Below are 11,314 nucleotides of genomic sequence, written 5' to 3' on the forward strand. Positions count from 1 at the left end.
AGGATGGTCTCCATCTCCTGACCTCGTGATCTGCCCGTCTCGGCCTCCCAAAGTGCTGGGATTACAGGCGTGAGCCACCGCGCCTGGCCTTTTTACACTTTCTTAATGGTGTTTTTTGAAGCACCAAAACCTTTAATTTTGAGGCTTAATTTATTTATTTTGTCACTTTCGTTTTTGGTGTCATCTAAAAAACTGTTGTCTAATTCAATGCATATCACAAAGATTTGTGTAATTACCTATGTTTTCTTATAAAAGTTTTATAGTTTTTGCTCTTATTTATGTCTTTGTTTCATTTTGAGATCATTTTTGTACCTTTTCTAAGGTGGATTTAATCTGACTTATGGTTTTTTAACAGACTGGCTCTTAGATTTGGAGACTGTTGGCCTTGTTATTGACACGCTGGCAGAGCTTGACCGTCAGTGCCCCGGAAGGCTAAGGGTAACAGTTGCTCATTGTGGTAGCATCTTTTTATATCAGTTTTGTATCTTTAGTGTAAGTTTGTAGAGAGAGGTGGTAGTTTAAAAAACTCACTAATAGGTGTTTTGTTTTGCTTGTTTTTATTGTGGTAAAATGTACATGCAGTGAAGTGCATAGATCTTTAAGTATGTAGTTTGAGTTTTGACATATATATGTACTCATGTAACCATCACCCCAGTCGATAAAGAACATTTCTGTCACTCACAGCATTCCCTTGAACAACAAATAGAATCAGAAGCACTCTGGATTTAACAAAGTGATGTTTTTAAAAAATGCAAACTTGGTATTGGTGCAGTATTTTTAAGTAAAAACTTTTTTCAGTTATTAAAATCTCTATCAGTTTGTCTGTTAGGCATATTATCTTGTCTAATGTGGTACATCTTGGGTTAACCAGGTCTGTATCTCTAGAGGTTAACAGTGCTTCTCAGTGGTTTCTTTTCTCTGATGTCTTTCCTTCATTAGTTACTCCCTTATTAAAAGAAAAAGATAAGTGTGCATTTGTATTTTAATGTCTAAAGCTAAAGAATCAGTGTAATGTTTATCATAAAGACAAAGTCACAGAGAGATGACCATAATTATAGACATTTTGTGCAATTTTGACTTACACTCTTTGTATTTCTGTTGTATATAGCCAGCGAAGGCAGAATCAAAACATGTTATTAATATTTATTTGTTGTATATATTTATGGGGTAAAACGTGATGTTTTGACAAAGTATGTTATTAATTCAGAGCCTGCTATGGATGCTTTGATAATTAGTTTTTTGGGTTGTTTTTGAGATGGAGTTTTGCTCTTGTTGCCCAGGCTGGAGTGCAATGGCGTGATCTCGGCTCACCGCAACCTCTGCCTCCTGGGTTCAGGCAATCCTCCTGCCTCAGCCTCCCAAGTAGCTGGGATTACAGGCATGTGCCATCACAGCTGGCTAATTTTGTATTTTTAGTAGAGAGGGGTTTCTCCATGTTGGTCAGGCTGGTCTCAAACTCCCAGCCTCCAGTGATCCACCCGCTTTTGAGCCACTGTGCCCAGCTTGATATTAGTTTTTTAAATGTTACTTAAGCTGGTGGTAGAAACATCTTCACAAAGGCATATGATGATACTAATTTTTAAAATTGTACTGTGGCATTTCAGTTAGCTATTGCCACAATAATGCTGATTAACAATCATAAAATGTAAATGGCGTACACACATAAGCATTTATTTTTTCCTCATGAGTTTGTGGGTCAGCTGACATTGCTCAGCTCCACTTGATCTTGTCCTTTTCCTGAGACTAGTACACTCATGATGTTATGGTGGCAGAAGCCCAAGAGGCAAGTGGAAACATTAAGACTGCTTAAGGCAGCAGGGCCTGGTGGCTCACACCTGTAATCCCAGCAGTTTGGGAGGCTGAGGTGGGCGTTATCACTTGAGCTCAGGAGTTTAGACCAGCCTGGGCAACATGACAAAACCCTGTCTCTACTAAAAATACAGAACATTAGTCAGGCGTGGTGTGCACGCATGGGGGGTCCCAGCCACCTGGGAGACTGAGCTGGGAGGATTGCTTGAGCCTGGGAAGCGGAGGTTGCAATGAGCTGAGGTTGTGCCACTGCACTCTAACCTGGGTGACAGAGTGAGACCCTGTCTCAAAAAAATAAAATAAAATAAATAAAGACTGCTTAAGGCTTGGCGTACTACGACTTTTGCCCTCGTTATATTGGCCAAAGCAAATCTTGTGCTTGAGCCCAGTGACAAAGGTGAGGGAAGTATATTCTGTCTATAATAGGACAAGCTGCAGACTCAAGTGATAAAATCATAGATACAGGAAATGGTGAAGAATTAGGGCCAATGATGCAGACTGTTGTATATGGAAAATTGAAAACATTTGCATAAGTACAGTGAAGAGTATAATGATCCCTCATGTCCCTATCCAGTTCAGCAGTTATCAACATGTGACCAGTCTTTCATTTATATTTATGTAGTGCATCACAGTAAGATAGTTACATCTGTCTGGTTGTCTGTTTTTGTATGTTAAGCTGCATTGGTTGATTCAGATGTTAACAACTTATCCATCATTATCAGGTTTCTCATTAACCTTTTACCTAATGGTTTTAATAGCCACTGTTTTTCAGTGCTTCTCAAACATCTGTAGTGAAGACCATTTTAAAAAAATTTCCAGTACTGAGGACTGCTACTTTTGTAAAATACAATATATTTCTGGACAAATGAAAATATAAAATCTATTATATTTTAAAAGCCCCCGATATTTATTATAGATGCAACAGAAATAAAATTACTTTGTCAACTTGTTATGCAAATTTATGGATGCTTATATAAAACTTATGTATTTTTTTGTCATGAACTGGTAACAGTTTGCTTAAAAATGTTCCTTCGCTAACTATGTGGTTACTCTGGTAGAGTCAGAATACATGCTTGATTCATTCTCATTATCAGTATTATTTTACCAATTTTGTAAATAGTTTTTTCAGGTTTTATTCATTATTTCCAATGGTGCAATTAATGTATGCTGTATAATAGAAAGGGTCACATGTGGAAAAGAGACTGGGTTTATGAAGTACAAAATAGTAACATCTTGAAAAATGGACCACATACTACCTACATACTAAATACTTGTGAAATTGTGACACTCTATTACTTAAAGTTTATTTTTTTTCTTTTTGTTTTTGAGACAGAGTCTCACTTTTTCGCCTATGCTGGAGTGCAGTGGCACTATCTCAGCTCATTGCAACTTCTGCCTCCTGGGTTCAAGCCATTCTCATGCCTCAGGCTCCCAAGTAGCTAAAACTGTAGGCGCAGGCCACCACGCCTAGCTAATTTTTGTATTTTTAGTAGAGATGGGGTTTCACCATGTTGCCCAGGCTGGTCTCAAACTCCTGAGCTGAAGTGATCCACTCGCCTCAGCTTTCCAAAGTGCTGGGATTACAGGCATGAGCCACTGCGCCTGGCCTAATTTATTTCTTAAGGAAAAAAATGTATAAATGTCTTAAAAATACTTTAGGAATAGTGATCATATGATAATCAAAATTAAGAGTGTTTGCAAATTCAGTATATTTAGAAAAATATAGCCCTTTGATAATCTTTCATCTCTTCATAAAAACTGTCTTGTATTTTAAGGTCATCTTTAGTACACTGATAGTATGGGAAGATGAACTGAAGAGAACAAGTCAGAGTTTGGGTATACATCTGTGTTGTTTTCATTTCTTCGCTTCTTTGCAAGATACCTTTGTTTCTTCATGCAAACAGGCTACACGTGCACACACTCAAAATCACCTTCAAAAGTAATTTTTGTTAAAATAGTAGATCTCAGTCACCACAGGAATGCAGAGTGAGTCAGGACAACTAAAGGTGAATATAAGAAAAAACCCAAAGAGTTTAACAGAACAGAATTTATCAGACTGAACGCAGTTCAGAACTTTTCGTTCTAATATTTTAATAGTTTGACAACAGTTTTTACTGAATGTTTACCGTTTCCAAATTGTGTACGTTGCCAACTTTAGAAAACAAACAGATTGATTTGGGCTGATTGATACTGGTTTAAACCTACCCAAAGATAACCTTGTTCCTTAGTTGGCTAATGCTTGTTATTGAATAGAAAAACTAGCTATAATAAAGATTTTAGGGATTTAAATATCACGAGGCAGGCCGGGCATGGTGGTTAACACCTGTAATCCCAGCACTTTGGGAGGCTAAGGTGGGTGGATCACCTGAGATCAGGAGTTCAAGATCAGCCTGGCCAACATGGTGAAACCCTGTCTCTACTAAAAATACAAAAATTAACTGGGCATGGTGGTACACTCCTGTAATCCCAAGTACTCAGGAGGTTGAGACAGGAGAATCACTTGAACCTGGGAAGGGGAGGTTGCAGTGAGCTGAGACTCCACCACTGCACTTCAGTCTGGGCAAAAGAGTGAGACTCTGCCTCAAAAAAAAAAAAAAAAAAAATCACGGGGCAAAGAACAGTATACTTTCATTTAGTCAACAGTGCCAACTTTTCTTAGTTATCTGAGAACTGGTCACATATGTATATTGTGTCAACAAAATAATATTGCCTTAACTTTCTGGAAAGACAAGTCTTAGGATAATTGAAACTCGAGGGGAAAATAGGCATTGATTTCAAAGGTTAAAAAATCAGATTAGAAATTGTGGCCCTGAACCAACTTTAAATTTCCCCTCAAATTAGAAGAAAAAGATAATAGAGAATTGTTCTATTTTCTTACTTCTAGTGTTCATAATGTACAGATTACATACAGTAGAACTGTATTCATTTTACCTGAGAAGATAGAATTCGTCAACCCAATTCCATGGTTTGGGTATGTGTATGGGGTTCTGGCTGTCTTTAGGTGGGTGCTAGAACTAGTATCTAAGTTAAAGCTAAATTGCTTTTTAGTTCATTGATTTAGATAGTATTATTCAGCTGTTCATTATATTCTGGGATGGTGCCCACATGAACTTGAAAGGAGCTATTGGCCCCTTGTGATAGGGTAGAAGAGAGTCTGGATTACTTTGAAAAACTAAGAGATGTGTTTGGTTAGCAAAAGAAGATGAAACTGCAGTCAGAGGTACAAACTGGTTCAGTTAAGGAGGAAAAATAATTGAATTTGAAACAATATACATAACACGTAGAAACTAAGTAGTCTTTAATGAATACCTACTAGCTTCAAATCTCATTAGGGAAAAGAGTGTTTTCTCAGTGTATGAAGTTATTAACCAAGAGCAGTGAAAAGCTGAGATAACATTGTATGTCAGTAGAGACTTGTGTTTCCCAAACCTATCGAACATTGAAAACTTAAACATAGTAATTTATTGAAGGCATTCCCATAGAATCCTATGTGTTGTGTACTCAGATTAAAGGAGGGAGTGAAAATGAACTCAGATGAATTAAGTGATTGAAATTTTTGTTTATATTGTTTAATATCTACACATTTGTTAGTATAAGACCAATGGAACAACAGTGGTCATAATTTAGGCAACAAGAAACAGTTGGTAATTGGTAAGCATTATTTATATGACCAAATGTAGATCTAATACTGTGCATTATTGCATCAGGGTATGTCTTGTGACTTCCAGATTTTTTCTCAGGCATAAACACAGTTTTCTAAAGGCATTTTATACATTTGTTACCTAAAATGAACAACTGTGTAACTGTCATCTATACCTAGAATTTTTTATCAGAAGTATTTAAGATTTTGGATTTCGGAGTATTTGTGTTATACTTACTGTTTGAGTGCCACTAATCCAAAAATCCAAAATGCACCAATGAACATTTCATTTGAGCATCGTATCAGTGCTCAAAATTTTTCAGGGTTTTGGATTAAGGATGTTTAACCTGTATATAGAAAGAGACTTATTTAGACAAACTTGAAAGACTCATGTTGTACTTACACGTGGGTTTTCGTTTTGTTTTGTTTTTTGTTTTGAGACAGAGTCTCGCTCTGTTACAGCCCAGGCTGGAGTGCAGTGGCATGATCTTGGCTCACCGCAGCCCCCGCCTCACAGGTTCAAGTGATTCTAGTGCCTCAGCCTCCAGTGTAGCTCGGATTACAGACATGGCTGTTCTATGGGAACTTCCTTGAGACACACTGGGAATCCCTTTCCCTTAAGGAAAAGCTTTTCTGCAACTTTATGTAACTCAATATGAATAACAATTAACAATGGCAATAATAGTTGTGTCATTGGACTAGTGGAATTTTAAGATATATTGTAATTTCAGAGATGCCTGGCTGCTTTCACTTGGCAAGTTTGAAATGATTCTTTCCTGTTTTGGGGATTTTTCAGCCAGAAAAGACAGCATACCACTCTGGAGCTATAGAGAATTTTAAAAGAGCAGTTTTGGCTAAAGGGTAGGCCAGGTTCTTATAGGTCTTGGGAAATATTTTGAGCTTTATTGAACATTCTAAGAGGAAGTCACTGTAAGGTTTTGAGCAAAGGGAAGATTTGAATCTGATTATTTTTTTCTTTCTTTTAAGCACGCTGGCATGTTATCCAAACTCAGTATCACCAGTAATGGAACAAAATGACATTGTGTCTTTGCCATTGTATCACATCAAGAGGAGGCATGATAACATTACCAATGTAAATTTCTTGTTAAATGTTGATCTAGAATCTGATCATGATACAACAAAGAGATCCAGTATGGGACATTCTACAAAAAGCTGGTCTGATCTTTAAAAAAGGTCAATGCCATAAAAGACCATACAAAGGTGAGGAGTGAATAGTTGAAGGAGACAGTGAATGAAAATGTGTGTGCTGTGTGTGTGGTCCTTGATAGATTTTTTTTGTTGTTGTTGTTGAGACGGAGTCTTGCTCTGTCGCCCGGGCTGGAGTGCAGTGGCCGGATCTCAGCTCACTGCAAGCTCCGCCTCCCGGGTTTACGCCATTCTCCTGCCTCAGCCTCCCAAGTAGCTGGGACTACAGGCGCCCGCCACCTCGCCCGGCTAGTTTTTTGTATTTTTCAGTAGAGACGGGGTTTCACCGTGTTAGCCAGGATGGTCTCGATCTCCTGACCTCGTGATCCGCCCGTCTCGGCCTCCCAAAGTGCTGGGATTACAGGCTTGAGCCACCGCGCCCGGCCCTTGATAGATTTTTTAAAAAACCATGGATTTTTTAAAAAACCATAAACACCTTGTTTTCAACAATTGGGGAAACTTATATGTAGATAATTATCAGTTTTAACTTTCTTGGATGTGATAATGATATTGTAGTTACATAGGAGATTGTCCCTGTTTGTAGGAGATGCATACTGAAAAGGTTTTGGGGGAGTGAAAGGTATACAGTTTATTTTTAAGTCGTTCAGGTGGAAAAAGTATATGTAGATGGAAATAAAGCAAATATAGCAAAATGTTACTGATCATTGATATAGATGAAGAGTGGTGTTTATTATACCAAACTTTCAACTTTTCTTTAGGTTAAAATTTTTAAAAATAAAAAGGGATAGGGTAGAGTAAGTACATGGTAAGATAACAGAACTATAGAGGCTTAAACTTTTTGATTTAACACTTTAGTTTAGGTTCCAGCTTCATTCAGTGTTATATGTGAGATGACGGCCTCTTATGAAAAACCTCAGTAAAGTTGATCAACATTCCTTTTTTTTAATTATTAATTTTTTTTTTAAGAGATAGGATCTTGCTGTATTGCCCAGACTAGTCTACAATTCCTGGGCTCAAGTAATCCCCCCACCTCAGCCTAAAAAATTATGTGTGCTTTTAATCTAAAATACCCAAAGGTTTTTGTTTTTTTTTTTTTAATCCAGCAATTTTGTTGGAGTATGTCTTAGGGTTGGTCGTTCTGAGTTCATAGACTAATGTTGATTCATGTTCTCTCTTGCCTTGTGTAATTTTTAAAGTATCTTTTAGCTTCTATAGAAATAGTACATTCTAGTTTTGATCTGAGGATGTCTTTCTGGCTTACTGTCATAGAGACATCATTCTGTTCTTTATTCCCTCTAGTTTTTATTTTTATTTTTTCTGAGACAGGGTCTCGCTCTGTCACCCAGGCTGTAGTGCAGTGGCATGATTATGACTCACTGTGGCCTCAACCTCCTGGGCTCCTCTCACCTCTGCCTCCCGAGTAGCTAGGACCACAGGCACGCGCCACTACTCCCAGCTACTTTTTTTTTTTTTTAAAGACAGAGTTTTGCTCTTGTTAAGGCGTGAGTGCAATGGCGTGATCTCAGCTCACTGCAACCTTCGCCTCCAAGATTTGAGCGATTCTCCTGCCTCAGCCTCCCAAGTAGCTGGTATCACAGGCATGCGCCCCCACACCCAGATAATTTTGTATTTTTAGTAGAAATGGGATTTTACCATGTTGGCCAGGCTAGTCTTGAACTCCTGACCTCACCTGCCTTAGCCTCCCAAAGTGCTGGGATTACAGTGTGAGCCATGGCACCTGGCCTAATTTTTGTAATTTTTGTAGAGACAGGATTTCTCTATGTTACCCAGGCTGGTCTTGAACTCATGGGGCTCAAGCGATCTGCCCACCTCCACCTCCACCTCCCAGAGTGCTGGTATTACAGGCTTTAGTCACAGGGACCTGGCCTCCCTTCTTCTTACTTTTAGTAACTTTGTATGGGATTTAACTTCTATACTTTGTTTCCTTTTTATGTGAATTTAGTTTTCCTCAACTTTTAGAAAGGAAGCTAGTCAAGATAATGTTTCTAACTTTATATAACTCCCTCTTCTGTTAAAAAATTATGGCACTTGTTTTCTAAGGATTCCTGGCTCTGTCCCTGTGCCCCACTTTAGTCTGTTCCTTCTCCCTTTTTCCTGTCCTGTTAATTTCGATTCATCTCCCAGCAGTGGCTCTTCATAGCAGGCCCTCTCCTGGAAAGGATCTCTGACTGATGAGTGTCAAAGGTTCATGGGGGTTAAACTCGTCTGGCCCTTTATGCCTTACCTTGGGTTCCCTGTTACTTGTGTATTATTGGTGTGGACAAACCTCCTCCTAGTGTGCTGCAGTTCTCTAATTGGCTGCTGTGCCTTCTGGGCGTTGCACCTCTTGGGTGTTGAGAATTCTCCTGTTTTCAGGTCCTTTAATAAGGCTGGATTACTTCCCATGTAGGTGCTATAGCGCTAGGGTTTGTGACTGTGGTAGTCTGTCACCACCAACTTGTATTTTGGGGTTCTTGTAAAGGTCATTGCTATCTAGTTGTTCAGTAGTTATGTGGGATCCAGGAAAATCCCAAAACTTTTCCATCTCTACTTTTCCAGAATCTGCTAAATCTTCTTGTCCTATTCTTAAAGAGTTTGCTGTATATGGTTTAGTTTTTTCCTTAATATTTTTTTCTTGATATCTTAAAATATATCTTTATGAATATTGCCTACTTTATTGTGATGCACTCAGGGCAGTTGAGGGATAGTCACCTTAAGTCTTTAGGCATTTGTCTTTTTAATAACTTTATGTAAATAGATGTGGTAGATTTTTCCGTCTTGTGATGCTGAATTTTATTTGTCTCTGCACTGATGTGACTAAGTTTCTTTTTTCTTATTAGGGTGGTTTTTCTAATCTCTTGAAGTCCAATTATCAAACTTTTCAACTGTGTGTGAAGTGGGAGTAAATAAATTCCAGGTTTTGAGGGAGAGGAACTTTGCCTTTACTAGCGGAGCCTTTTTGCTTTCTCCTGAATTGTCAAAGCTGTGACAGTTGCTGCATAGGCAAGGTCATACCCAAGGTAGAAGGAAATAGGGCAAGAATTCAGTTTCTTCAGTAACCTCTTCTGGCACAGAATTGAATATTTATTGCTAAGAAAACAGGAATATTCTTTTAAAATACCTTTTTTGAGTAAAGATTAGTTTACTTAAATACAGGCAGTCCTTGCTATGCAGGATAAGTAATACGACTAAAAATAATAATGCAAGCTGAAACCGTGCAAAGCAATTTTAATAGTCAGTGGGAAAATTACAGTTGTTTTGTGATCTTTAAAAATTTTTGTTAAAACACTAAAATCTTTTGTCAATTACAAAAGTATAGGGGAACCAAAAAATAGTAAAACTACTGTTTACTACAGTGTAACTTAAAATACTAAGAATATTGAGAATTAAAGTATTTTATTTCTTTGTAAAAAGCTTGTCAGTATTAGTTTCAATAGTAGTTTAAAGAGCACTTCTCTGTGTCTTTTCTGTGCCTTGGTTGCTTCCAACATTTTATCCTTTGCACTTTTAATGTCATAAAATGTCCTAGAGTTTCTTTAATGTGAACTATTTTCCTGGAGTCACTTCCTCTGGGACGTTGCCATTCTTTCCATCACAACCAGTTTCCTCACTGATGTTGATAAGTTCTCTGGCTGTATATCTAGAGGCCCTGAAACCTTGTCAGCCTTGCTATAGTCAGCATTTTCTTCTATAACTCCATATATTCAAATTTCACTCCAGTTTTATCACTTTTCATTTCTTTGCTGCACTTTCATTTTTATTGGCCAGCCCTGTTGGGATTATCTGTATTTTTGTTTTGTTTTGTTTTGAGATGGTTTTTTGAGACAGAGTCTCGCTCTGTTGCCCAGGCTGGAGTGCAGTGGTGCGATCTTGGCTCACTGCAACCTCTGCCTCCCAGGTTCACACCGTTCTCCTGCCTCAGCCTCCCGAGTAGCTGGGACTACAGGCACCCGCCACCACACCTGGCTAATTTTTTGTATTTTTAGTAGAAACGGGGTTTCACTGTGCTAGCCAGGGTGGTCTTGATCTCCTGACCTCGTGATCCGCCCACATCGGCCGCCTCAGAGTGCTGGGATTACAGGCGTGAGCCACTGCACCTGACCAGATTATCTATCTGTATTTATAAAAAGTCCTTTGGGGTTTATCACTGTAAGACAGGCAACACACTGCACTCTTGGCTGTTTGTTGTCCAGTGACCAGTCACCAATAGAATGAAAGAAGGGAGGTGATTGGTCACTGATCCTGATGTTCATCTGTTATTTACATGGTGGTTTGTAGACTGAAGAGCTGGCAATGAAGTTTGTCCATTACTTACAGTAATGTATGATAACTGAAATTTGAGCCATGTTGTTGGGGACTGGTAATTAACTAAACATTGATATAAACCATAGTAATTGAAATTTGTGCATATTAGGATTATGCAAGTCAAGAACTCCACCTGTAATGTAAAAAAGCATACTTAGATTTGGTAAAAATGGTAAAGATAGTAATGGGACTGAGTCTGAGAAATTTATGCAATAATGTAGTGCTTAAAAATATTTTTTAAAAAGTTAAGATTATTTTGAGATACGTTCCATCGATACCGAATTTATTGAGAGTTTTTAGCATGAAGGACTGTTGAATTTTGTCAAAGGCCTTTTCTGCATCTATTGAGATAATCATGTGGTTTTTGTCTTTGGTTCTGTTTATATGCTGGAT

At 38.2% G+C, this 11,314-nt stretch overlaps 1 protein-coding gene across 1 annotated transcript in view; it reads left to right on the forward strand.

The window, feature by feature from the left end:
* The window catches only part of GMPS (guanine monphosphate synthase), a 72,200-nt gene that overhangs the window by 11,200 nt on the left and 49,686 nt on the right, over window positions 1-11,314 (forward strand). The window contains exon 3 of the mRNA XM_011959089.1: window positions 356-438. Within this exon, the coding sequence (XP_011814479.1) occupies window positions 356-438 (83 nt within the window). The remainder of the gene's footprint in view (window positions 1-355; window positions 439-11,314) is intronic.

This window comes from Colobus angolensis, unplaced genomic scaffold (assembly GCF_000951035.1).
Source record: "Colobus angolensis palliatus isolate OR3802 unplaced genomic scaffold, Cang.pa_1.0 Scaffold48, whole genome shotgun sequence".
Classification (NCBI taxonomy): Eukaryota; Metazoa; Chordata; class Mammalia; order Primates; family Cercopithecidae; genus Colobus; species Colobus angolensis.